Source organism: Anabas testudineus, chromosome 22 (genome assembly GCF_900324465.2).
Source record: "Anabas testudineus chromosome 22, fAnaTes1.2, whole genome shotgun sequence".
Classification (NCBI taxonomy): domain Eukaryota; kingdom Metazoa; phylum Chordata; class Actinopteri; order Anabantiformes; family Anabantidae; genus Anabas; species Anabas testudineus.
Window position 1 is genome coordinate 11057444 of NC_046630.1, and position 26884 is coordinate 11084327.

A 26884-nucleotide genomic window follows, 5' to 3' on the forward strand; every position below is an offset into this window, starting at 1 on the left:
TTAAGCATAGTAGTTTTGAGGAACAGTGCTAATTACAGCAGCACCTAAATCTGCCACAATTGTGGAGGTTTGATGACGCGTCAGTCTGTGGGACCTTGTCAGGATGCTTGAGCCGTGACCCCCGTCTTTTCCTTTCCCTCTCTTCCAGGACAGGAAGCGATGACACATGTAGGACAGTAATTTATCATGTAATGAGGCATAAATGAAAGGGTTGTAGCAGGCGGAGCTCATGGCGAACAGGTGGCTGGACACCTGGATGATGTTTATGTAATCCTTCCCCAAGATAGAGAAATCTGTGTCCAGATCATGGATCAGATTTACTACCTGTAAAGGTAAAATTAATCATCATTCAAGGAGCAATGGCTTTCATATTATATTCAAAAGTTTCTGCTGGTTGCCTGATTGATATTAATGACAAGACCTCTTGAACTGCCCCCTGTCTAAGAACTTGTCAGGTTTTCTGTATTTAAACAAACACTACACACATATCAGAGTGATGTCTTTCTTTATATATGTATTATATATACATCTAATCAGACCATCAATATCTTCTTTTAATCATTTATACCTGTAAGGGGAGCCATGAGAAGGCAAAACAAAGGACAGACACGAGCAGAAGGCAAAACGTCTTCCTCCTCCGTCTGCTCCAGGCAGCTCGGGCAGATCTCAGCTGTGGACATGCCGTCAGGGTGGACATGGTCCGACGCTTTAGCTTATAAGATATAGCACAGTAGGAAATAGAGACAGCACCCAGTGGGACAAAGTATGAGAAAAAGAGGATGAAAGAGGAATAAATAAGGCGACCTTTCTCCTGGCCGTCCCAAAACTCCTCACACACGGCCATCTGCAGGCCTGCAGCCTGTAGATCCAGGTACACAGTGTGCAGCGCTGTGGGTATGGATAAAGCCAGAGAAGACAGCCAGATCAGGGCTACCAGACCCCAGCAAAACTGGCAGCCACCTCTTTTGCGAATGGGGTATGCCACAACAATATAACGATCCACTGCGATGGCCGTAAGAGACAGAACTGCTGCATAGACAGCAGCAGACTGCATGACAGTGACAAAATGACACATGTGGGGTCCAAATACCCAGCCACGCTTGTCAAAAGCGTAGGAGGCCGTCAGTGGGACGCAAAAGATGCACATGACCAAGTCGACAAGTGCCAGATTGCTGATGAGGAAGTTTGTGGTGTTGTGTCTTTTCTTCTTGTGCCAGATGAGAAAGAGCAGGAAGAGGTTACCGGAGCAGGCGATCAGGACCACAGCAGTGTAGAGAGGGATGAAGAGGAGCCTCAGGTCAAACAGGAGCTCCAGGCCGGAGAAGGAAGGGGCTGAGAACGGGGAAGTTGGGAAGAAGGGGCAAGAGGTATTGCAGAAGGAGGCAGATAATGGAGGAGAAGAGTTCACCCTGGACTGGTTCAGAGACTTCTCCCAGTCCATAGCTGCAGAACCCAGAATGAATAACAACTTATTATGAGATTGTTCCAAAAAATCTACTTCATATCTTGTTTTTATTTATTAAAGACCACAATTAGTAACACATCCTTGCATAATTTGTTGACTGGCTTTTTGATTGAGTCCAAAGTGAAATAAACATTATCAGAAGATATAGAGATTGAAGACATGGGTCACATTAGGACAGACTAATTAGCGACCATCTTCAAAACTCCCATTCAATACATTTCATTAAAAGTCTGAAGCCGGCATTGAATGCCCCCTCTCAACAATAATACATTTGTTTGCTTTCATTTGTACTCTGCTCTTCACAACATCGTTTTTCCCTCTCTGACATATTTTGAGCTTTCATAACCACCCAGTAATCATTCAGCCAATCCATTTGAGCTTCCCTTTGCCGCTTCTCCTTCTTTTGCTTATTTCATAGCAGAGTTGCAGACTGAAAAGTGTTTCAGTCGATGTTAGGGATCACCTGCTGAAACATCTGCACATCTAGTCTATGCTGATGTCACTGGACTGACATGTAGTTCTTGCTGTGCTTTAAGAAAAAAGCTTGTAGCACCTAGCACTATACTGTCAGATGTTATGAAGGGGCTGAAAATGGGTATGACTGCTGATATATTCCACATTTTGCACAGAGGCTTGGAAAAGCTCTGTTTCTCTTCCCTGTGACTTAAATGATTTGTTTCATTAACAAAAGCCACATGACAGCAGTGAAGGGAAGGAGAATGTTTTAATGGCTTTTCTATTTAAATGTGCACAATACAATGAGAATGAATAAAATGCTTCTCCAGAATAATTTTTTTAGACTAGTGCATCATTTTCTCATCCACTGGCTACAATGCTTCATCATAGAGTAAGTGTGAATTTTAAAAAAACATGATTTTCTGTAAATGATGATCCTCCAGCATGAGTACATGTCTATTAAGGCTGAGCATGAAGTCTCATAACAACATTTCTCCTTTTATATTATTTAAATTGTGGCAGACGATTGGTTGAATTGCTTCAAATCAAATAGAAATATTGCCAAAATGAATGATGCCTCTTAGACATAAGACATAAATACATAGATAATCATATAGTTACATATATCTCAATGATAACCCCTTAGTAAAACAATGTATTATCTAAAGAATCTGATGCAAATTTTTCAATTACCAGTGCATATGTTTTCAAAAAGTACAAATGAAAGGAGAAAGTACCTCTTAGAGACATCAGGAATCACTTGTTAGATGGACACTCCACCACCAGCCGGTGTGCTCTGCCTGCAAGGATTCCCACTGTTCTTTAGTCTCACCTCTTCACTGCAGCCCGCTCTCTCTCAGAATAAAGACGGTTCTCTCTCTCTCTCTCTCTCTGTCTCTCTTTCTCTCTCTCCCTCACACACAACATAAAGTATGTTCATGTGAGTGAGTCACCTCTTGTATGCCTTAAAAAAAGGTTCCTCATCTCTCATTTCAATCTCACTTAATATCAGTCCCCCATTGGACAGTCATTATTATCACTCTGGAACTAAAGTACCTCTCAGATAATTAATAATACCTTTACGATGACCTTGCCCTGTTATATGGTACTTTTATCTGTCACTGAATCACTATAAGGTTTCTGTTGGGACTTGCAATGTGTCTGGGGTTTTATATAGTCAATTTAAAGTGATCCTGACACATTTTATTATATTTTTTTCTCCCGTATTGTTGCTCACATTTGTAGGTACCCTAACTATATCCTATAACATCTTCAGTGACTTTGACTAAATGGCTAAGAGGAAGAAAAATCATCATCATCTGGTTATTTTCTTGAATAGTCTATGTTCCCACCTTCCCAGAATCATCTGAATGGATGTCACATTTCCAGCTGTGAGGTTTTATGCAATGCAGCGTCTTTCTAGACAAACACGCAAAAAACCAACATGAGGGAGCCGAGCCAAAATTGAACGGTTGAGAGACAAACCATGATCTTTCTCTAGCAGTACACATCTTAAATATTCATAAAACTTAAACTAATTTCAAAATTGTCAGTCCTTGTGCCTGGAGCTGCCAAAAGCAGTGTGACCTTGTGATTCATCATGTGCGTAAGTGCGAAGGATATGAAGATGTCCATGTGGTGGAGGACATGGGGGATTTGTAACTATTTCTAAAGCATCTGTTTTGTTGTATTGTATAATTTTATCCAAATTTGGAATCTCATAAATAACAAGCCGAAGTTTCTAACAGCTAATGGAATCAATTGTAGCTCTGTTTTGCAGCTCAGTATTTCATTGGTATTTAATCATTACAATGTCCTTTTCAGCAGATAAGTTCATGACCTATTGATGCAAAAATAATATAGTTGAGTTGAGTTTTAATAGCAAAACAAAACTTTTCTTTAGGAACGTTGCTTCTAAACAGCCACGACTTGTTTAGGAGCAAAGATATTATTTATCACTAAGGGAATTTACATTTAGATCATCTTTTTTTGCATATTAACAGTTGTAACATAACTCAAATTGTAACATGTTGTCAGTTTGAAACTCATGAGCCGTTATTTAATGTTGTAGTAAAAGATCTTCTTTTCTTTTAGAAGCACAGTAGCTGTTTGTTATTTCAATATCCAGAAAGTGATCGAACAGTGTGGTACCACCTCAGAGTCTTATGGTGAACACTGTGTTGGATGCTGAGCGAGGGCAGTCCTTCCTGTTTCACAAACCCCATTGTCTATCGTCTTTGAACAGTCTCAGGCTTGTGCAGACGTTCAAAAAAATGCTCAGGAGGATCCTCACTGTTTCAACAAGAATGGTTAAGTGAATTGCCAAATCCAGCTGTGATAGAGCTGAGCTTTGTAGCAATATGAAATCCAGTTCTCAGATATCAGATTGCATTACTGAGCCAGTCCAACTGGAGAAGGAAAAGCCATAAAACACTGAAGTCAGCTGTTACCACTGCTGTTGTCTGCCAATAAAAAAAGCTTCAAGGTACAATTTGGCTGGTTTTCCTTTCATGTACTGCCCATATCTGGTCTGGGCCTTGAAGCTGATGTTTTCTCCTGGATGAAAGTGGATCTTACATCTGTCTTTGATATTATCAAGCAGGGGCCTGATGCACAAAAGATGGTCAATGGCCAGAGAATGCTTCCTTCTGTTATTTTCAAAGTCCTAATCAAGATTTTAGAAGCCCAGTCTGAAGACCTAGATGGTGGTGAGGTCAGCAGGGATATTGTTGATGTTTGGAGAAATGTTTTCTCTTTGCTGCTTCTAGGCACTACTCATCTTGCTCTGCAGAAAACCGCTTGATGTCTACTCGACCAGTTGCTCTGGGGGTGACTGAGTCTATAGAAAATTCATAAATGTTTGCTGGGGCTATTTATATGTGTAATGTATTATATTTTATAACATATATTAATATATTTTACATTGGCATATTGTCATATTTCTTCGTTAACATCTAGAAATTAAATTTGAACCAAGAATAGATTCATTCCCATTGATAAGGACAAAGGGTTGTGTCAGTCACATTTTAATTTCCTGCCATCTGGGGCGTCACACTATTATGCACAATCACATTCCAAGATATTACTACAAAGCTCAACTCTGTCACAGCTGGATTTGGCAAGTCATTTACCATTCTTGTTGAAATAGTAAGGACTCTCTAGAACAGGTGAAGTCTACTTCATTTTGTGTCAAGATTAAAGGCACAGCGTTTTCTCCACTTGAAAATACAATTAGGACAAACACCATTTTAGTTTTGCTGCATTCAGTGGATTTCACACTTTGAGTCCTCTGGGTCCTAAAAGACAACTGACTAATTGAGGTGTTCCAGAGGGTTTTATACACGGACCTCAGCTGAAATTGATTTACAGAATGAAGCGATGGCTGCCTTTATTCATATGATTTCAATTTCAGAAGATCTTCAAAGACTGAATAGATTTAATTTAGAATCACACTCGCTGCCAATTAAAGTTGTATTCAGCTTGCCATCAAACAGAACAGCCTAATAAAACTTATCTTTGTGTGTATTTGAATCTTAATTTTTTGTTGAATTTTGTTGTCAGTCAGAAAGGAACTACAGTGAAGAAACCTGGTTAACTTGATATGCTCTGTCACTCTTCTTTACGCACATACAAACACACACCTACAACAGGTGCTCCCACACACCCAAAGCTCATTGTCTCAGAATTTTAAAACAGTGTCTCAACTAACGATCAGACTAACACACAATCAGTTCTAGATGTTTTTATTGAAACAGGTAAATCTTCATATGAAAAAAACATGACAAAAATAAAGATGTTACACAATATGTTACAATGTACTGGCACACAAACTGATATCACAGTATTCCTACTTTTGATGTCACCATTTTCAGACAAGAAAAAAAAGTAGATAATACACTGCGTACGTCAGCGCTAGACTAATTTACAACATGATACTGCATGTGGTCCATCATTAACCTTTGCATATGTATTTTAATAAGAATAGAACCATTCTTGTTTCAGATATAGCAGGAGACACTTCACAGACTACATATTAATTCTGCTCTAATTTCAGTCTTTCATTATATATTTTCATGGCGTGATGTGGGTAAAGGGATGAATAGCAAGGACAAAAGACATGTGACTGAATTAGTACTTAACACTCAGTTGCTGCGGATACAGGGGATGATGACAGGTTGTAATAGCTTGTTTGACTGCTAATAACAAAAGCTTTGGCCTAAACAGCAATATGACATAACGCAGCTCCAAATAAATGTGGGGGTAATAAGTCACGCTTACCGAATACACTCCAAATTAGTTAGTGTTACTATTTTAACACACTCATTTCTCTGGGCTGTGTGTATCATCTTGCTCAGGGTTATGTCTGTCTCCCTCTTCCTCTGTGTCTTCCTTTTGCGTTTGGTTTGATCCGGCTGGCTCCTTATTCTGAGCCGGCCTCAGAAGATATTCTAGCTCCTCTGCGCTGATGGCCACCTTCTCAGGAATCAACCACCTCTTGAAATGTTCGAGAGCACTGCGCAGTGAGTGACACAAAAAGTCATGATTGTTAAGATGAGGTCTGTGTGAAGCTCTGTGCTGCCTGTGATGCCTGTATTATCCTCGAAACACATAATGTGAAGTAATTCTGTTGTCTAGACAAGTAAATAATACATAAATTTCTTTTATGCAATAGCTTTAGTTAGAAAATGTAATATCAAAGAAAAAAAGAAACACTTTCAGCAAGAAGAGACTTCACTACCTCTCATCCATGTCACCACCTTGGAAGAGCTCTGAGGTCTGGGCGTCGTGCAGGAATCTATCCCAGCATTCTTTCTTAGCTTGAGACAAGGACCGCAGCATGTCCCTGGATGTCACATCACTAGACTGGCCCTTTAACCTCTTCAGGCGGTTCTCTGCAGCAAGGTGTAGGTAAAATCTTAGCATCCAAGTTTTAATTGACATTATTGAATAGAAGGACTAGAACACACACACACACACACACACACACACACACACACACTGCAAGATGCTCTTCCCTCTTTTTAGTGAAGACTTTGTTGTCAAAATTTTAACAAAAAAAGGAAATGAAATAAATAAAATGTTTACTTTTATGAAACAACGTGGGGGAGAAACTTACAGCAAATCTAATGCATTTATTGATTGCAGCTAATGCTTAACCTACTAAGTAATAGGACCACAGCATAAGATAGAGCATCATTATGTTGGGGCCTACCTTGAAGAATCTTAACATCTTAATTACACACAATGTCAGCCTTTTTTTTTTTTTTTTTTATCTATTTATCTAGTGAATACAGTGTAAAAGTTATTTTTAAACTAAAATTGTACTGTTGGTATATTTGAGGAAACCTGAAACAATCTCAGCTACAACACATTACATCATTCCACAGTTTTCCAAACAGAGCTGTATGATGAATGACACGATCTGTGGGATGGAAGACAAGGTGAGCTAAATAGGAATGTGAGGTCTACAGTCAGTGAAGGGACAAAACGAAGCAGGGCAATACCTAAACTGGCTAAGTACACCTGAGAATCCTCCATAGGTTCCCATTTGGCACTGGGGGAACCGGTAGTTGATCCATTTGATTGTCCATTGACCAGCGGTCCGACTTGTGTTTCTGGCTGGAATGAATCTTTGAAGTCAGTGTTGTTCTCTGGAGGTTGCACCTCCGGCAGACTGGAGCAGATTTCGGACCACAGGTCTCCGCTGGACCTGACCTCTTGGCTCTCGAAGTCGTCAATCATTCTGTGTCAGTCACTAGATTAACAGATGTCAATATCACTTTTATAAATCTGTGTTTTGTCTTATGTCTAGTTCTTTCAGTAGCAAAACAAAAACATTGGTTAAACATGTACATAAAGTCACAAAGGGACAATACTTAAAAACAAAAAAGGGAAAACAGGAGTCAAAAACTTCTAGATCAGTGTACTAGCTAAACTAGTATCTATGCCTGTTTATAGACTATTATGCATTACAAATGTTCTCCATACGGTTTGTCACCATACACATACAAAGATATATTCTTAATACCTTACCTGTATAAAGATATCAACGGGTTAAGGGAATATTTCCTCTGATGTATGATTTAAAAAAATCTAAGATTAGCTTTTCTAGCTAACAGTGTCCATGATCCACAAGCTTTCACAGACGACAATCCACTTCCTTATTTGGGAACGTATGATTGGACGTTATAACCGCCTATCAAACTGTTTGGTGCTGTGATTGGCTCGCCACGGACGCTTGTTGGAACGGCTGTATCTTATTGGTTAGGCGGTGTGGTTCGCTGAGGTGGGGGCTAGGAAGTTTGTGTCCGCTGGAAAGAGCGGTGGCGAACTGTCAAGGTACGCAACTCTCCTGACCTTTTTAAAAATGTTTTCTTCGTGAGTATCGAGTATTTGATAAAGTAATATTAGCACTAACGACTGTCCAGTGATTTACTGTTTCTAATGTACCATTAACGTGTTACTAAACTACGACGCTGGGTGAGCTCGCTGTCTGTCAAAATCAGGTTTATACTCATAAATCTGCTGTGCCACATTCACCTCAGTCTGTACAGAATCATTTATAAATCTATTTAAAATCATTTGTCTGTCATACCCTCTGCTCTGATCATCATGTCACTGCAGGGAGATCCTCTGTAGGAGATGCGAGCAGCTTTAAGCCTGGCAGTAGTGGCAGTCCCCATGGGTGTGCTGCTGTCCAGGACCATGGCGTGGATGTCGAGTGGCAAAACACACCCAGAGCTCATCAGCAGGCTGAGGGGTAATAAAGTCATATCAGACTGTGAAGAGTCGTTCTCCTGTGTTGTATTTATTCTGAACTAAGGCCGTTATTTCTCTAGTACAAGCACATGGAGTTCACTCTGACAGTTGTTTTACTCATAATTAAATTAAAATTAATAATTAAATTACAAAAAAAATGATATTGCAATGAATACCAAATTAGTCAGGGCCTGTGGCGCAATAAGGCCTCTGACTAGATCATAAGATTCTATATTTGACTCCTGGCTAACTCTAGTTGTGAGGTAGCTGTGAACAGTTAATAGACCAGAGGTCGACATACCCCAGGGTTAGTGGTTTGATTCCATTGATAGTGTTGTGTTTCACTTTGAAAATGGAATAAATGTAGACTCCTGTAATGAAAAGAGAAACAGGTACAACATAAATGTTAAAAATTAAAGCTGTAATAGAAAATTATTAATGTATGTGTATATCCCTTTCTTTTCTATTTTTTTTTTCATACCATATGTAAATTCGTAAGCATATACTTGCTATATAGCTGGTCCCAGTTAATAAAAATATTGTCTCTAAGACCAGATAAAGACTGTATGTAAACACAAAATACATCACAATATTACAGTAATCTAAATCCCACACATTTGCTCTGAATATCAACCCACAATTAGCTATGATTAGTCATTAGAGCCTAATTCTATGTTATTGTGCTAATTTCTCTATCTAAAACATCTATGTAGATGTGCTTCCTGTGACCTCCATCGTTGAGGATATGGTTTAAATTATGCTTTCTAGCTGCAGATGTGACTATTTGGGTTAACAGATAAGTTTGGGTTCAGGTTTAAGGAATGAAAGCTTAAATGGACTTTATTAATCTATTCTGCACACATTTCATGTTGCCAAATCACTTCAGTGTAATTGTCTCTTCTTTTGCCTCCAGATCATGGGGTGATCCGCAGTGACAGAGTGTTTAATGCCATGCTGGCGACAGACAGAGGGCTCTATTCTAGAGACTATCCTTATGCAGACTCTCCTCAGTCAATAGGTATTGATTAATGCCAGTTTTTATAAAACAAAAAAGCCTGTTAATATGATAAAAGATAATTGAGCTAATGCCTTTCATTGTAAAGTAATAGCTGTTTTAGAAACACAGATGTATGCTGTGACTTTGTGTTGTAATTTTTGTTATCACAGGCTACAGGGCGACCATCAGTGCACCACATATGGTGAGCAACAAAACTCTGACAACTTTGGATGTGTTATGCAGTTTGTAGGATGACATGATTCACTTTATACATGATTTATTAAATATGTTTCTGTGGGCCTGGTTTGACAGCATGCTCATGCTTTAGAGTTGTTAAGTGACAAACTGACAGAAGGGGCTTCAGCACTGGATGTTGGTTCAGGAAGTGGATATCTCACTGCCTGCTTTGCAAGAATGGTAGGTTCTATGTCTACGCTTGGTATGGTTCTTATTATAAAGAAATTATTGACTTATAAAGGAATTATCTCTTTTCATGAGCTCACCTAAATTATATGACTGAAGGCAACACCTGCATTTTTCCTATTGTGTGTAGACAGGACCCAGTGGTAGAGTGGTTGGCATTGAACACATCGATGAACTGGTTCAAATGTCAATAAAAAACGTGGAAGCTGATGACCCAGAGCTGCTCTCTGCTGGGCGCATTAAACTAATAGGTGAGTCAGGAGATGTCAAAGCCATGCCTCTAACAAATGCAGATATTGAAACTGCACAGGTGCAAAAGATTATAACATTATATCTATCTATCCACAGTGGGAGATGGAAGGCTTGGCTATCCAGACGGAGCCCCATATGATGCTATTCATGTTGGTGCAGCTGCAGCTGCTGTTCCCAAGGCTGTAAGGACACTTATGACTTTTGCTGTCATAAAAATAGGATACAAAACAATTACATATTAAAAGTCATAAATCTTATTCAGAAGCAGCCAAAGTTCACAAAAAAGACACAAAACACATTACACATTAAAACACATTTTTGTACAACAGCTCTAGTAATGTAAATCAGAGCTAGTGGTCTTGAATGTAACCTGTGAATGAACATTTTACATAGAGACTAAAGAATTGTCTCCACCCTTAGTTGACAGACTTCGTTGATTTTTGTCTCAAACTGAACAGCAATAACATAACGTTTTTGTTGTGTTTTCTGTTTTTTATGGAAGCTCTTGGAGCAGCTGAAGCCAGGGGGGCGGTTGGTTCTCCCTGTGGGTCCAGACGGTGGCAGTCAGGTGCTAGAACAGTACGATCGGCAGAGTGATGGAACCTTTCTGAAGAAAGCTTTGATGGGAGTAGTGTACGTCCCACTCACTGACAAGAGACGTCAGTGGCCCGGGTAAGAAAATACATCAATCATTTTTAAATCAAAATCTATGACAGAAAATCACTTTATGTACAAAAAACCTGCACAGTATTTAGGATATTGCTTCCATTTATTCACCTACTTAGTTTATTCCTGATGATGCCCTTGTGATCCTTTTCTCCCCAGAGGTGAGCTCTGACTGCAGTGTGATTGCCCCTGCAGGAGGTGGCGTTGGTGCTGCATCACCGGAGCCCCATAGCACTCCTCATGGATTCACTGAGCTCCAGTCTTAACAGCCACCTGTCCTGCTGGGTTGTCACCTAGCAACGTACAAGGAGGATCTTGCTCTGTTGCCTGACCAGACTGTCTTCCATGAGGGCTGAAACAGTGGGTGACTGCATAATTGACCACCGCTGGACTGATGACCTTACTCCCAGGATCCTTGGAGTCAGTTGGAGAGTGATAAGAATGTTGTAAATGGTGACGTTTAAGTGAAGTTTTCACATTTTTATTTATAGGGAGGTCAGTGAAGTCCAGCAATGATAAAATAATACTTGCAGTTTGAAACAATAGAGTATGTGGTACAATGAGATTGAAAATGTATGCAATCTTATTAGAAAGGCTTTGTAATGTATAAATGCAGTAACACAAAGTGAAAACCAAGTACAAGTTTAGGAAATTTATTACAAGTTTTGCAAATAAACAACATTTACTGTATGTGTACGATATGTCCTGTTTTACATTGTTATAGGCAGGCATTGTGCCAAATGTAATTAAAGCACTTAATTTTTCACCTGTATCAATACTACAATTATTACATTACATTAATCACATTTATTAATAAAATACAATACATGGATATTGTATTGACTTGTCAATGTTAACTGAAATTTAATAAATGATTATTACTATACTCACGTATGTCTGTAAAAGTGGACATAAGATTAAGACATTTATGTAAAAAAAAAAACTGAGATAAAATTCAAATGAAAGGAAGACTTTCTTATAGTAAATAAGTGGATAAGATAATGCTCTGCTAATACTTACAATGCAATGCTTTATATTATACTAAATGTAATAACACAATAACATTTTAAACAAATTTTCATGCAAAACTCCAGCCATCGCATCTTAGATTATTAAACTAAACAAGCATACGTGGTAGAGTCGTGGCTTTTAATCGTGCTTCTAGCTGCTAACATTTGCAGAATGAACTCTTAAATGCACATTATGAACAGGTGATGGCGATAAAAACGACGTGAAGAATAAAACGAAGAATAAAAACACCACGTTTGACGGTTATGGACTACACATAGAACTGACTGGACTACATGTTTGCGTCATCACTGCGCGCCTATGGTCGGTAAGCCCTCTAGAAAGCGATGCACGTGAACGTGTTGACTAGAGGTTTGAGAAATGATGGTTTATTGACTTTATTTCGGAGTAAAACTAACGTGGATAGTCGTGTGCGTCATAAACAACAACGTCACCTTATCTCGTCTGATAGCGTTGAGACATTTGTGCGTCGTCTTTTTTGTTATTCACGGTTTCAACGGAGCGGCTCGACCATGGAGCAGGCAGTAGAGGCTACAGAGAGGCCGGCGGACACCTCACTGCCAGCGGAGGAAACCACCCCGAAAGACGCAGCGGAAACCAGCAAACGCAAAAGCGACGAGCCAGATGACCCTGAGACAAGACGCCGAGGAAAGAGACGGAGAGGAGCGGGAGGAAAGAAGGTCCGTCCGGGAGAGAGGTACATCCCCCCTCCGCAGAAACGGAACCCAGGTGTTAGCTTCAGCCAGGAGCACTTTAACGAGACATCCTACTATTTTGAGGGTGGCCTGCGCAAAGTCTATCCATACTACTTTGACTTTAAAACCTACTGCAAAGGTCGGTGGATTGGAAAGAGCCTCTTGGAGGTGTTCAAGAGTGAGTTTAGAGCTGAGTCAATAGAGTATTACCAGAAGGCGGCCAAAGAGGGTCGCATCCGGCTCAATGAGACCCCTGTGGAGGACCTGTCCGTGGTACTCAGAGTAAGTGTCCCCAGTACATATTTAAAACTGTATTCACGTTGTATTTAGGAGCAGTGTCACCAGTTCTACTAAAAAATTAAAATGTGTGTATCACTGGAGGAAACTGTGCGAAAGCTTTCACAAAAGAGCCACCAAATGAAATTTAAACCTGACAGGATGCTGTGTTATGGTGAATGTCAACATCCTGGGCTAGGTGAAGAGTCCAATTTCTCGGGAGTGATGACACATTGTTTAATTGATGGATGTTTAATTATGTTTTCTATGTCCTGCCCATAGAATAATGACCATATGAGAAACACAGTACACCGCCATGAGCCACCTGTAGTCGGCACACCCCTCGAGGTTCTGGTGGATGATGGTGAAGTTCTCGTGGTTGACAAGCCAGCCTCCATCCCAGTCCACCCATGCGGCCGTTTCCGCCACAACACTGTGATTTTCATCCTGGGGAAGGAGAGGGGCATCTCTGAGCTTCATACAGTCCACAGACTGGACAGGCTCACGTCCGGAGTGCTGCTGTTTGCTAGAACACTTGAAACATCAAAGAGACTGGACCAGTTGGTGAGAGACAGACAGGTAAGTTTGGTTTTGCCTTAAAGATGAATAGGCAAATATGTTCAACCTTTTTGATCACTCACTGTTACCATTGTATCAGTGGGTTTTCAGATCTTCTTTAAAAACATTCTGTGCATTTGCTCTGCGTCCTAGCTTGAAAAGGAGTATGTGTGCCGAGTGGAGGGGGAGTTTCCAGAGGGTGAGCTGATCTGCGAGGAGCCCATTCTGGTGGTTTCCTTTAAGGTTGGCCTCTGTCGTGTTGACCCCAAAGGAAAGGAGTGCCGCACCGTCTTTCAGAGGCTTAGCTTTAATGGGAAAACTAGCGTGGTCCGCTGTTCACCCCTCACTGGCCGGACACACCAGATCAGAGTCCACCTCCAGTACTTGGGTTTCCCCATTCTCAATGATCCCATCTATGGATCTTCAGCCTGGGGCCCTAACAGGGGGAAGGGTGGACTGGTGGGGAAAAGTGATGAAGAGCTGCTGCAGGCTCTGGTAGAGGAACATTGTTCTCATGAAAGTCTCCACTTGTTGGATATACCAGATGATGGTATTGAAATTGTAAAAGAGGCAGCTAAATACAAGACCTCTTCACAACCAAACCAGAGTGGAGAAAGTCGCAAGACACAGGCCGATGGATGTGGTGGGGATATAGAGTTAGAGACACAAGTAATAACAGGTTTTAGCTCAAGCAGCGAAAAAGTAAATGAGGTGAATGATGGCTGCACAGACACAAAACTTAACATTACCCCACACCAAGAGTCTCAGAGCACTGTTTCGAACAGGCCAGATGGAAATCAAACTGACTGTACTGAGAAAACCCCTGCAAGTACAAGGGACAGCCTGTGCAGTGAATGTAAACTAGTACGACCAGATCCTACAGAAAAGGATCTCATCATGTATCTCCATGCTTTACACTACAAAGGACCAGACTTTGAATATAGTACGCGTTTACCTGATTGGGCCAAAGAGGACTGGGATGAAGCTGATTAGTACGCACATCATGAACACTGCTGATGAATTTGTAATTTATGTTACTGGAGTCGTTCATGTTTTCAAAACACAGAAGAATCTGAGTTGATAATTTTCATTAGCTTTTCAAATTTGGTAGAAACTCCCTAAAACTTCATTTTACAATATGTTGCTTCCTCCAGAATTGAATGTGTAATAAAATAATTTAATTTGGCTCAAAGCTATAGAGTAAATGGAATTGTAATCTTTCACATTCTAACTTGAGGATTGTTTTAATGTCAAGAATGTAGTTTTCATTTAATGTTATCCTCGTAACTGTCATCTTTGAAATAAATGAAGGGCCAGTTTGCAGGAAAATACATGTTTAATTTTATTCCAGCTTTGTGAAAAATTAACAACACTTGCTGTTCTAAATAATTGTGGAGGATATATAATTTTCTCTGTCCATAGAAAGACTTAGAAAGCCTTATTTCTAAGGCAGGTAATTCTGTCTTAGTGATTTAAAGTGAAGGCTCGTAAAAGAATTATGATTATACACGTAAGATCTTCAAAGCAAATACTTCTTACAACAAGAGTAAAAACAAATATAAATCTTTTTTTAAGGTCTTCCTGCTCCACTGTTGCTTCTTTCTGTTTTATAGTTAACATCATATTTATGACTATAAACATATCTGTCATATTAAAACACACAATTTTAGCTGTTTAAGCATATGAAGCAACCTTCTCAAAGATATTTGCCTCATTGCTTGTGTTATAAACAGTGCTATTTGAATGGCACTGTGACACAGAATTGGCTGACATGGCATCTCAGCCAGTTAGTAACCATAGCTGGATACTATATCACTATATATCCATCCATTTATAGATTTTTGCCTTGTAGAATCTGTTACTGTAATAACAGTAAGTAAACATTACATGTTTTGGCACTCATCCTGCACTAAACAGCATGATTTTTTTATGTGACAGTAAAAACACTAACTACAAACAAGCAATTACACCACGTATGACACATTTCAGATTTTCTACATCATAGTCACAGATGACATCCTGTACATATCTTCACAAAGTGCCAAACCACCTGCCTACTCAAGTGATTGTTATTTTACGTGTAATATTGATTAGTTTTCTATATACAGTACAGTAGGTATGCAGTTCTGTACATAGGCACACACAATGCAACTCTTTCTCTGTATACATATCAATTTATCTTTTCATATACTTTAAGTCAAGTCTATCATTCAATCCAGCACACAGAAAGGTTAGTGGTTGCACACAGGTGGAACTGTATTTGTGGATAATCCAGTCGGTGCAGATGTTAAAATGTTCCAGGCACAAAGTAAATTCTGCAGCAGCAGGTGCATTAATTGATGTTAACATAACACAGCATACAGTAGTTTTAGTTTTTTCCGGTGTGATTTTGGTGCAAAGTTGTGGCTGAAATCTTCCATTGTCTGTCTGAAAATGCCCAGTTAAACAAGCCATGCCTTGATTTGGCCTTTTGCTGGATAAATACTTTGACCTCATTTAACAGCAACCTTTGCAGCAACATGAGACAAACATGCTGTCAACTATTCTGCAGTTGGCTTATATTTCCTTTGAGTGTTATACAAAAGTAAATGTATGCTCCTTTTGCAGTTCTATATGCTTGTGAGTACAGAGACTCTTTTTTTTCTTTATAAATTCAGAGCAATTCATGCACAGTGTTTGCAAAGATTCCTCCTCCTTTGTTCAGCATGTATCCTCCCGTTGCCTACCTCTCTTTATCCAAATGTCTGGTAAGTCTGGCTTACTGTTGGGTAAGATGACGACTTCTTCACTCTGACTAGTGCGGCTCTTATTACAAGTCTCATAAACTGTTTCCTTCAGTGAGAGTCGAAGTGTGTCTCTCTTCCCATTGAGGTGTCCTGGTTGTAACTGAACGTCTGCCTCTCCTTCATGATGTTGTACATTAGAAGACCCTGGTTCGATGTCACTGAGGCATGTTTCACAGGTGTCCTCCATTCCCTCGCAGGAACTCTGGGACTGGAAGGAGATCTGCCCTTTGTGGGAGTGGTGGTGATTGCCATCTGTGGTTTCTTCATCTTTGCAGAGAGATGGCTGATCAATGGTTTCCAGTGTATGGCTGATGATGGTCTCCTCTATGCTGGAAGATGAGGAGAAGGATGCATTGCCCCAGTGCTTCACCCCACCACACTGACCTCTGCAGGTTTTACAGAGCAGCTTGTCTTTGGCTAGGTCTTCTTGTGCCAACCCTACAGGTCGCAGGGTGTTTTCTTTGTAAGGAGATGAGGTCTGGATAGCTGGAGGTGGTTGGCAGATCTTATGTTGATGACTGCACATCTCCTCACTCTCCCCATCAATGCTACTCCTGCCCACATCTCTCCCACAGTATTCAATCTCATCAGAGAGGACAGAGGGCCGGTTGGACAGTTTACTGGTACAGGTGCTGTTTTCAAAGCTGTCACTCAATCGATAGGCCAAAGGCTGCAACTCATATTGCTCTGGCCCTCGCCCCCCACCTCCTCTCTCTCCGGTCTGTTTCTGTCTGTTTTGGCGTTGGTGGTTTGGGTAGAGATAGCCACCTGCTTCTTTGTCATAACTTCTCCTCACTCTAGCGCTGCCAAAGTCCCCATTGGCAGCTGAAGCAGAGGATGAACTAGGTTCTGCTACTGAGCAAGAGGACAGCACGCCATCAGTCTGGTCTGAAAAACACGGCAGTGTTATTTTCCCACAGTTTTTCTGGGCTCCGAAGAAGCAGCATAGAGACTGGAAAAAGAAGGTTGCAAATCCACATGCTACACATTTAACCAAAAACAGGAAAATCCCTAGTTTTCTGAACAGCAAGGCTGTTGCAGGCAACATGATGATCCCCATGGTGAAAAATGCACTGGAAACTATTGCTACAGGACATCCCATCCTTTTGGTGGCGTGTGCTACTTTTCCAATTTTGTCTGAATGTGGAGCCAAGTTATAGGATATGCAGTAGTTGGCAATAAAGTCAACAGACAAGCCTGCTGCTGCTGATATAAACAGAGCCTCAAACCCACTCAGCTGCCATTCAAGAAGAACCAGGAGGCCGACTGTGACAAACACACTGCCACCTACAGCCACAGTCCCATATATGCTCAGCAGAATATTCCAGGTGGTTAAAAGAAGCAAAACAAATGTGAGAGCTACTGAGAAGCCTGCTACCACCAGAGTCTCTGAGCTTAAAGACTGCTGTAGGTCAAAAAGAGATAGCTGACTGGTGAACCAGCCGTTCTCTAGTCCTTGTGGTGCTCCCGATATTTCTCTGTTAAACCATGTCAGGATTTCTCTGTAGAAAACGCTGGTTCTGCTGAAGTTAAAGCTGTAGAAGTATGTTGTTTTGAATGCCAACACGAGGGCCGCGACCCTGCCATCTGGCTGAAAGTACAGGCCTCCACTGTGAGCCAGATGGCCTTCAGCGTACCTCTCCGCCAGCATCATACTGAGACAGTTCTCAAAAACGCTGGGAGGGTAGGGAAAAGGGATGTCATTACAGCAGATACGAAAAGCATCATCGTTCTCTGAGCACCGCCTGACTGACACCCATTGTATCAGCTGCTCCATAAGACAAATATTGTCTGTCATCATATCTTTATCCTCAGGTGAAAGAGGAGAATAAAAGCTTTGGTTCTGGACACGTCCACAGAGGTCCCTTAACCAGACCTGAGATTCCGGTTGGCTCATGTTAAAGTCTGGGTCAAGAACCAAAGAGTTATTGCTTCTAGGATTAAAATGATCCCCATTATCAGTGGGTTTGACCCCCCAAACAAGAGTCAATGTAACAGGCTTATCCTCTCCGATCCTCTGTCTTTCAAACATAAACATGTGACGATACTCTGCATCATATCTCTCAAATGGGTGACTGGAGAAAAAAAGCTGAGTGACCTTGCTGTCTAGCGTGGGCAGCTTCATGCCTGGGTCAACACAGGACATGTATGTGCCTCCAGCAGCGAGCACTGCAAACCAGCACACCCAGATGTACCTAAACTTAACCACTCCACAAGGCAGGATTTTCAGGAATAATAGATTGGACGTGTCAGTGAGCCCGCGTTTTAAGTCTCTTAGCTTCTGGCCAAGAGTGAAGAGGCACCTCTTGCGTGAACTTGTATCCCAGAAGCCACCAGCATTTTTGGAGCAGCACGGTTTCCATCCCTGCACTGCGACAGATGCAGAGGATGCTTCTATGTAGCGCTCGCGCAGAATAAACAAGCACGGCAGCCACACTAATGCCAGGATTGAGTTGATAAAAGAGGCAGTTCCAAGATAAATAGAGAAGCATCTGATTGCTGTGATGCTGCTGAGATAACCAGAGAGAAATGCTGCACTGGAGGTCAACCCGGATGCTAAAATCAAATAGCCAACTTCCTGCAAAGCTCTGTTTACCCTCTTCTCCAAGGAAGCTGAGGGGTTCTGGGACAGCTGCAGATACCAAAAATCGGCAAAGACAAAAACCTGATTGGAGCAACTTCCCAAGAGAATCAGAGCTGCAGAGAGGTTGACCAAGGGGAAGAAAGTCAGGCGAAATGCTACTTTGTAGAAGAAATAGGAAGTCAGGAGGGAGCTTGTGATTGCTATTACAGACAATGCTACTATAAAGAGAGACTGGAGATACAGCGCCATTGTGAAGAAAAGAGAAACAACAGCTAAAACGGGGTATACTGAGTCTCTTGCTAGGTAATACTTGAACAACGTCTGCTTGATGCCAAAGTCCATGCCAGTAATAGTGGTATTGTTGTACGTCAGATCCCTGCCTTCAAGACTGTTCATGTATATCTCCATCATGTGCGCCCCTTTGTCGACGGGTAAGAACAGAAGGCTGTATTTCAACGTTGGGATTTGGTATTCAACAGTCTGTGGGCCAAGGAAATCTTTATCAACTAGGTAGTGCAGGATCTGGAACACCACATGGGATTGTTTGCAGCGGTTTGGGACAGATGAACAGCTGCCATGTTTGGGTCTGTCCACACAGGCTGCTACTAGATGTCCTTCATGGTAGTATGGTGCACACTTCCGGAGAAGGTTCAGAGATTCAGAAACCTGGTGTGAAAGGGAGAAAGTGGAATGACATTAAAGGCCTTATAAAAATATTTGTTATGAGATAATTAAAGATGTGATATACATTTTTGTTTGCACTTTAAATGGGTGTTTTTGTGAATCTCAAGTCTGCAATTCCTAAGGGAAAGGTGAATACTAATTTCAAAATAAGTACCAAGTATATTGTTTAGTTATTGATTCTTTTACTTTTAGAGATATAATTTTCTCACTTTGCAGTAATGTTGCACTGAACCTCGTGTCTCTTGAGAAACTCTTTATAATGAATAACTTTGGCCACATGAAAGTTTAAATGGTGAAAAACTATGAGTCTAGTCTAAAATAATCTTACTGTAATAGGTGTTCCACGCGTTTTTTAGAACTGATGAAAACTGTACGAAATACGAAGACCTATTATAATGTACTATTTCAAAAAGCCCTGTGTTAATAATTGAATTGTACACGGTCATCTTTTGTATGCTCATTTTCAAAATGAGAATAAAGCTGTGGTACTTGGTGTGCGGTGAGGCTGAGGCAGCAGGAGGCATTAGTGAGGACAGCCAAGTAATTCCCCAGAGACCAGCTCGGACAACAGCCGCTTCTGGACATCCCCTCGGCCTCCCCCCTCACATGCTGCTGGCACAGGTCCTGGAACTGAGCCTGGGAGCGAATCTGAATCAGACAAGGGAAAGATTTTTTGAACGCATGCCCAGTTTTGAAACAAACTGAAAAGAATGAATTCATTTCTGATTAGTTAATGTACATAAAAGTAATGTTTTTATGAATTCACAGCCTTTGAATGCGATGCATAGTCAGGATGTAGAAGAAAGTCGACTGAATGAGAAGATGATGACTAAGGAGACAAAGGCAGAATAGATTTGATCGAACCCTCGATTGCTCCATCTCACACATGTCGTGGATGGTCTTCAAACTCCAGAGACTGGCTGAGTTTTCTGATCGAAACACCAGCTGGGCCAAACGCTCACCTGCATAGAGACACGCAACCAGAATTTAGTTTGTTGGCATGGTTAACTGTTCAAAATAAATAAACTGTTAGGTTTGGGGGTAAGAATTCATAAAGGCAAACTTCCAGGCTAATTTGTTGTGCATTATAAGTCTATTTTAAAGGATGAACTGATCAGGACTGACCCACCTGGAGCATCACAGAGGAATGTTTCTGGAGAAGAGTCTCTGGCCAACATCCTCTTGATGCGAAGTCTTGATGTGTCCTGGCTGCCACTGCTGTCTCTGCTGGCACCACTTGCAAAACTAGCCCAGGTAAAAGGCAAACACAAAAGAGGACTCTTTCAAAACAGTAAAATACTCTATATATGTTTTCCAGAGAGCATTAATTGTTTTGTGGCCACCTGGGGAAAGTGGTGAGTTTAATTCTAGTTTTTCACTTTACCTTTTAGCTCTTTGTTCTCTGTCAACATATAAGTGATGTCTCACCTTTCAAACCCTGACTTATTACAAACCCCTATCCTATAATATATATATTGCTTAATGTGTACAGCTTGTTTCCTTTTGTAAAGCTGAAAATCTCTGACCTTTTACTGAGCTGCTGTGGTAAAGGAGACAGAGTTTTCCCCGGGCCAGTGTTCTCCTGCAGCTTCAACAAGCTGGACTGGCGAACGCTGATGTATGTTCCTCGTGGCTCAAAACCCTGAACAAAAAGCGTGCACACACACACACACACACACACACCACATTTTAACACAAGCTTCACATCAAGAGGATCCTGGCCTAAAAGCTAAATACGCAGTGTGGATGCTGGTGCCCATCAACACACTGCAGCAGCACACTCAATAAATCAGCATCGTAAGCACACTATAATGTTATCTGAACTACCTTTAAATAATATGCTGATTAGCTTGTTTGGTTAATGAGTGAAAGAAAGCCATCATCTCTTAAAGCAGAAATCACATTGTAACCCAAAACCTGACTGTTCACAAAGAGCAATGTATCTGGGATGAGACTAAATAAATGGATGTGGCTGAGATCGTGAGTCATTAGGGAAACCGTAATTAACACTCAGCCTAATGTTGTGCGGGTGGTTTGTGTTGTTGATCTGACAGAAGGATGACAGTAGAGATACTTGTACTCCACCAAGCCAGACTCTGGGATTCAGTCGTACATACTGAATGTGTTTGTTTTTGTGAGTGTGAAAATGGTTTGCGTGTGTGAGAGACTTGCCAGCAGTGGGTCAGAGAAGTCTGGGAGTGGACCGATGAAGAGTCCAGCCAATGAGCATCCGAGCAGCAGCACAGCACAACCCACCAGCACTGCCAACGGGTAGTCTACTATTAACTGAGAATAACTTCCAAATGGAAAACACACAAAAAGATGCTGTCAGTGACTGAGTCAAGATTTTTTATAATCAGACTAAAATGGTTAATGTATAATACAAATTGTACTTACTTTCTGAGGACGCTGTACAGTCCTCCACCCCTGTTAAGAGATCTTTATTATATTAATGACTCAACTCAATTTTGAAACGCATTTTGCACTAAAAACCCAAACATAATATTTCAACACAGAGGGGAATTTGCTCATTAAGACTTCAGATTAAAAAACTCTGTAAGCCAGCAAGCTTAATAACTGGAATCAGTTAGCCTGATTCTGTTCAAGGACACAAAATGTGCCTACCGGTGCTGCTAAATCTACCAAATTACATCTTGTTGTTTTAGCATTAACATAAACTGTTAATGTAAATAAGAATTTGTTGGTTTATGAGGTGCAGCCCAATACAGTCTGGCAAATAACACACTATAAAATCTCATAATTTGCATTTTCATACTTGGGTTTATAAACAGAATAAAGGGAATCAGCATATTTCTCGAACTATTTCACACACCTTACTGTCACCACATGTCGCTGTGTTGGTTTCTGTGTCCCGCTTTCATTTGACCCGTGCAGCCAGTGACATCTAACCACTCCTTGGCGGGATGTCTGATGAGCAGAACTACAGCTACGTCCGACTTTTGCCGCCACACCTCCTTCATCACGAAGACGTGTGCTATCTGTATGACAGCAAGTGTTTGGTTTGATTGGCCCGTGAAGGCTGCAGTGGGGGCATTTTCGGAGCTTTGGTGAATCGTAGGCTCTGGCTCGATGACCCTGGGGGACCTAAAGGAAAAAGTGGATAGTATATACAGACACTGTGTAAAATACAAGGAGCTGAGACACAATGGCCAGCAATGTCACTGCCTCACAAATCCTGGCTCTATTTCTAACATCTTTGAGACATTCTGACTCTGTTTTAATGGGTCCCTATATATCTATTCTAAAAAGCACACGGTCCGCATTAAGGCATACTTGGTGGTAAAGCTGACAGGAGGAAGATGGTCTGCCAAGACTGCTGCAGCTGTCACAGAGCTCCCCCTCAGACTGGATGACTGTCAACTGGGCCTCAGTAGAGCACAAACTGTCAGGAGGGCACAGAGAAACTGCTGGGATCTCACTGAGGAGAGGCCATGGAAGAAAAGGGGACAGGAGGAGAGGTGAGGAGAGAGAACGTTCTTTGAAAGTGATACAGTATATGAAGAAGGTATTACTTATAAAAAACTTAGCCATAACATTTTATATATCCTCCTACACACAGATTTACTCCACAGTTTCTGGACTTCATCTTATGTTCAACTGGAATTGAGCAGGGCTGTGGAACTAATAAGGTAAGGAATAGATATCTAAGTAACACACTGTAGGTAATAAAAGTAGGGAGATCAAATTTAAAATGAAAGGAGGAGTGGGGAGTGTGTGAGAGTGAGAAGAACAGAGAGTGCGAGAGAGACTATATACACTTCATGTCACAGACCCCAGTATGAGAGGGGTAGTTGGCTGTCCAGGATAGATAACATGAGGTAGAGTGATGACTCATGGGTAATGGCAGCAGTCAGAAGAACGCTGCAGTGACACGTTAAGTGATATGCTTTTTCCCCACTGAGTGCGAACTGTATTCCTTTCTCATTTGTGTAATATAACAGGAAAGTTCAAAACTTGTAATGAAAATGTCATTATAATACAAAGACAAATGCTACTATGAAATAAAACATTTCCAACTTGCTTAAAGAGCGAAAATTACTGTGACACGGTTAAAACAAAGCAGATCAGTCTGGTCAGACAGGATAATTTATTTTAGTGTTTTCAACTATTGACAGAATTTAATTTTCTTGTGATCTACAGTAGATGCTGGAACAAATAAATCAACCTAACCGAACTACTGTGTAGAATAGCTGTATCCCACGAACGGGGCCATGAGGTCTGTCTAGTCTGCTTGTTTTTCCACAGTAGACTGGATGCAACCGCACTTCCTGTCTTGTCACCATGGCGACAGAGTAAGTCAACAGAACCTAAATGACCTCACACAGTTTTATTTGCATCCCATAATTAGGCGCACAGATGTTGAGTAGTCCGTTGAAGTGCTGGTGTACAGTAGCAGAGCGATTATTGGTGGAGCACAGTGAGAAACTACTCCTCGGTATTTTATTTTTGTATCACAATAAACCTGTAATATGATCTAAATAATAAATAGCTTACAGTGTACTTAGCATCTGTTAGTCACATAGTAAACACTTGTCATTTTACCCTATTTAGATGCCGGAGAGAGTGAGTAAACACACTCATAAAACGTATCTAGAGGAACACTGTCTACTAATTTCACACAGTCTTTATCGCTGAAGCCATAATTTATTAATAGAGACTATATAACTTGCATGTCTGGCATTCGCCCTCACCACAGGGCTCAGGATATGAGTATTTAAGCCTATTAATTGGCTTTGATGGTTTTTCACAAGACTGGCCAGTGTAGGCATATATACACACACACACAAGGAAAGTAATTTGTGAAACTCATCCATATTTCAGTGGCTGAATACAAAAATACACCCAGGAAGGTGTCGCCAAGCTGGGATAAGGAAAAAGGACACGTGCAATGTACGCTGACGTCAGAGTTTGCATCAGAAGTGTATGAGGTAAAATAAAAGTTGCCCTCATTTCATTTACAGTCAAGTGTAAGTTTATTAGGGAGACTGCTTTAGTTTGCACAGTTTAATGAACTGTCAGGTGAGTGTGTGCAGTGTTAGTAGAGGTATTTACATTACAGCCAAAAGGAAATCCTATTTTATAGAATTAAATAGCGACACCACCAATTTTCCAACTCTATTGTTCTAGTTTGCAGTTTACATGTAGGCTACAGTATGTGAATGGTATGGCACTGCCTTCCTGAAATTTAATTATCTTTCTTCTTCCAGCAGAAAAATGTATTATTGACTTTCCACTTGATGTAAATTTATATTAGTAAAGTTTGGCTGGTAAAATTAGTTTTGTGGATGCCGTGATAACTTTTATAACAGTTCCGAAGGACAGCTTTAAGGCCTGCAAGAGAATTATAAAGTATGATAGTCTGAAGATGAGGATTATCATCTCTTCCTACTCTCCCTTCTTTCTGTCTTTTGGTTCCTGTCATTCACTCTTTCTACAGCACGTGTCTTTCATCAACTCCCTGGATGCTACTCAATGTCACGTCCTCAAACATCTCCTACACTGTCAATCACACACACAAACACACACACACACACACACACACACTGTAAACAGGGACAAATCCCAGTCTGTATTCAGGAGCCAGACTTCTCCTAAACTGCCAGACCTGGTTTCCCTGGGGGTATTATTAGAGGTAAAAGACTTTAGGATCTGCAGAGTGGATCCTTGTTGAAAGGACCAAAATGTGGCCTGTTGCTGAGCTAAATGGTGGCAGGCCTCAGCTGTTTCCTGCACCACTTTCATGTTTTGAAGCCTCTTGGCCATTTGACTTTTTTAGGGCTGCTGTATGGTATGAGTGACAGCGTGACAGCAGTGAACCAGAGAGCCGGCGTGACCGAAGCAGGAGATTGATGACACTGAACAGATCTCACAGCTCTCAAGTGAAGTGTGAGAGAGAGTGTATTTGATATCTGATTTGCGCTGCATCCTGCACGCAGTATTTCTGTCAAAGGTATATACAGACAAGCAGAAATAAAAAAAAAAAGATTGGTAAATTAAAATGAGTGAAATAGCTGTTTAAAATGCTACAATTGTTGAGTGCATGTCTTAAGTAGGCTATTTAACCTGAGAATTTAACAGCACATGATAATCTCTGACTTGTCTTGGTTTTACCAACAGCACGCATTATGCCATTATATGTAGAACAGCAGCTGAAATTCTAATTATAATAGCATAATAGAAAAATGTCAACAACAGAAATCATGTCATGTAAATAATCCTATTGTCCACAGCATTAACACAGCTGGAGTGGACTGACGCTGAACAATACTCACAGTGGCCACAGGAGGGTAAAAACACCTTACACACCTCCTCCTGTAAATCTCTGTAAATTTAAAATCAACTTATACTGTGAACCTCAGGGAAAAAAACAAAACCTACCTTTGGCAAGCATCCTTAATTTCCCTTTCCTCTGTAGGAGAATCATCCATCACTATCGCATCCGTGCTTTCTCCTATTTTCGAGCAGGCATCCATCTCCCTCCAGATTTGCCTTTTGAAAACTCAATTTTAAAAGAGGCAGTTAAGAATTTCCTGTTGTTGGGAATTGGGTTAAACCAGCAGTCCTCATCTGACCAGACTGAGTCCACGAGGATCACGGGCTTGTTTCTGGGGATGCTACTACAGAGCAGCACCGGGGCTGTTTGGGTTAATCTGCCCCGAGCTGCGCTCTGATTGGCGGAGCCGCGGTGATGCTGAGGACGCTGCCTGGTCGCTGTCCAACCGGCCGCGCTGCTGGAGCTCACGGTGACGGGTAGGATGCATCAGCGCCTGCTTAATTGGCTCGGGCAGGAGCTACATCTGCTGTTTAGAGCAGGTTAAATGAAGGGTGCACAGACACCGGTGCTTCGTTCAGTTAAAATAGTTACTTATTTGCGGTGCTGATGATCGTGCACTTCCTACTGTAAAAACCCCAGCTTCCTTTGTTGAACTCTGCACCAGTCAATGAAAGGAGCATTGTTACTAAGAAATACTTGCAGAAAGCTCAAGCTTTTATTTAAATACAAGCACAAAATGCGCGTAAGAATCATGTTTCTCTTAAAATTGAAGTCACATTTTAATTGCATTACAGTAACATAAAAGAATCATATTCAGTCTGTTCTGCTGGCTTCTTCGTTTAAGTCGTGTACTGGTGGCTTTGTTAATAGTAGGTCAATAGTAATTAATAACCAAGAATTACTTGTGGGTTGCCAGCCTAAGAAAAATCATTTGGAGTTGCTGAGGACCAAACTCTGAG

The 26884-nt window shown here is 41.0% G+C and overlaps 5 protein-coding genes across 6 annotated transcripts; 2 read left to right on the forward strand and 3 right to left on the reverse strand.

The window, feature by feature from the left end:
- On the reverse strand, positions 1-4146 carry prlh2r (prolactin releasing hormone 2 receptor). The gene is made up of 3 exons (XM_026340176.1): positions 4063-4146; positions 569-1468; positions 1-324 (listed from the first exon to the last, which is right to left on the reverse strand). Exons 1-3 carry the CDS (start codon positions 4144-4146, stop codon positions 1-3), a joined length of 1308 nt encoding a protein of 435 aa, XP_026195961.1.
- Positions 4147-5648: 1502 nt separating this feature from the next.
- ccdc32 (coiled-coil domain containing 32) lies at positions 5649-8090 on the reverse strand. The gene is made up of 4 exons (XM_026339000.2): positions 7955-8090; positions 7426-7676; positions 6660-6813; positions 5649-6434 (listed from the first exon to the last, which is right to left on the reverse strand). Exons 2-4 carry the CDS (start codon positions 7661-7663, stop codon positions 6242-6244), a joined length of 585 nt encoding a protein of 194 aa, XP_026194785.1. The 5' UTR covers positions 7664-7676; positions 7955-8090; the 3' UTR covers positions 5649-6241.
- Positions 8091-8211: 121 nt separating this feature from the next.
- On the forward strand, positions 8212-11859 carry pcmtl (l-isoaspartyl protein carboxyl methyltransferase, like). Of its 2 annotated transcripts, none has more exons than XM_026338933.1 (9): positions 8212-8260; positions 8546-8681; positions 9594-9698; positions 9848-9879; positions 9990-10094; positions 10231-10351; positions 10449-10534; positions 10855-11024; positions 11214-11859. In XM_026338933.1, the coding sequence occupies exons 2-9, from the start codon at positions 8564-8566 to the stop codon at positions 11248-11250; spliced, it is 774 nt and encodes a 257-aa protein (XP_026194718.1). In that variant the 5' UTR covers positions 8212-8260; positions 8546-8563; the 3' UTR covers positions 11251-11859. The 2 variants fall into 2 exon arrangements, with proteins under 2 accessions (XP_026194718.1, XP_026194719.1); XM_026338934.1 differs by having other exon boundaries at positions 11178-11858.
- Positions 11860-12358: 499 nt separating this feature from the next.
- rpusd2 (RNA pseudouridine synthase domain containing 2) lies at positions 12359-15131 on the forward strand. The gene is made up of 3 exons (XM_026340398.1): positions 12359-13024; positions 13301-13597; positions 13730-15131. Exons 1-3 carry the CDS (start codon positions 12374-12376, stop codon positions 14567-14569), a joined length of 1788 nt encoding a protein of 595 aa, XP_026196183.1. The 5' UTR covers positions 12359-12373; the 3' UTR covers positions 14570-15131.
- A 179-nt stretch (positions 15132-15310) lies between these two features.
- Positions 15311-26249, reverse strand: disp2 (dispatched homolog 2 (Drosophila)). The gene is made up of 10 exons (XM_026340399.1): positions 26030-26249; positions 22925-23069; positions 22464-22735; positions 22028-22057; positions 21803-21926; positions 21157-21272; positions 20760-20875; positions 20495-20592; positions 20120-20278; positions 15311-19612 (listed from the first exon to the last, which is right to left on the reverse strand). The coding sequence occupies exons 1-10, from the start codon at positions 26122-26124 to the stop codon at positions 16277-16279; spliced, it is 4491 nt and encodes a 1496-aa protein (XP_026196184.1). The 5' UTR covers positions 26125-26249; the 3' UTR covers positions 15311-16276.
- Between the last annotated feature and the right edge of the window lie 635 nt (positions 26250-26884).

Bases quoted from the DNA above. Each gene is read 5' to 3' on its own strand.
- prlh2r (XM_026340176.1), bottom strand. From the start codon at position 4,146: ATGGGGTTTGTGAAACAGGAAGGACTGCCCTCGCTCAGCATCCAACAC. The intron at 1,469-4,062 runs GTTCGATCACTT...TCTCATAATAAG, and splicing joins CTCTGAGGTGGTACCACACT to TTGTTATTCATTCTGGGTTC. The intron at 325-568 runs GTATAAATGATT...TTACCTTTACAG, and splicing joins TCTCATGGCTCCCCTTACAG to GTAGTAAATCTGATCCATGA.
- ccdc32 (XM_026339000.2), bottom strand. From the start codon at position 7,663: ATGATTGACGACTTCGAGAGCCAAGAGGTCAGGTCCAGCGGAGACCTG. The intron at 6,814-7,425 runs GTATTGCCCTGC...ACCTTGCTGCAG, and splicing joins GGTGTACTTAGCCAGTTTAG to AGAACCGCCTGAAGAGGTTA. The intron at 6,435-6,659 runs GTAGTGAAGTCT...CTCACTGCGCAG, and splicing joins GGTGGTGACATGGATGAGAG to TGCTCTCGAACATTTCAAGA.
- pcmtl (XM_026338933.1), top strand. From the start codon at position 8,564: ATGCGAGCAGCTTTAAGCCTGGCAGTAGTGGCAGTCCCCATGGGTGTG. The intron at 10,095-10,230 runs GTAGGTTCTATG...TATTGTGTGTAG, and splicing joins CTGCCTGCTTTGCAAGAATG to ACAGGACCCAGTGGTAGAGT. The intron at 10,352-10,448 runs GTGAGTCAGGAG...ATCTATCCACAG, and splicing joins TGGGCGCATTAAACTAATAG to TGGGAGATGGAAGGCTTGGC.
- rpusd2 (XM_026340398.1), top strand. From the start codon at position 12,374: ATGCACGTGAACGTGTTGACTAGAGGTTTGAGAAATGATGGTTTATTG. The intron at 13,025-13,300 runs GTAAGTGTCCCC...TCCTGCCCATAG, and splicing joins ACCTGTCCGTGGTACTCAGA to AATAATGACCATATGAGAAA. The intron at 13,598-13,729 runs GTAAGTTTGGTT...TCTGCGTCCTAG, and splicing joins AGTTGGTGAGAGACAGACAG to CTTGAAAAGGAGTATGTGTG.
- disp2 (XM_026340399.1), bottom strand. From the start codon at position 26,124: ATGGATGCCTGCTCGAAAATAGGAGAAAGCACGGATGCGATAGTGATG. The intron at 23,070-26,029 runs GTAGGTTTTGTT...GCCTCTCCTCAG, and splicing joins ATTAAGGATGCTTGCCAAAG to TGAGATCCCAGCAGTTTCTC. The intron at 22,736-22,924 runs GTATGCCTTAAT...TTTTTCCTTTAG, and splicing joins CCTGTCAGCTTTACCACCAA to GTCCCCCAGGGTCATCGAGC.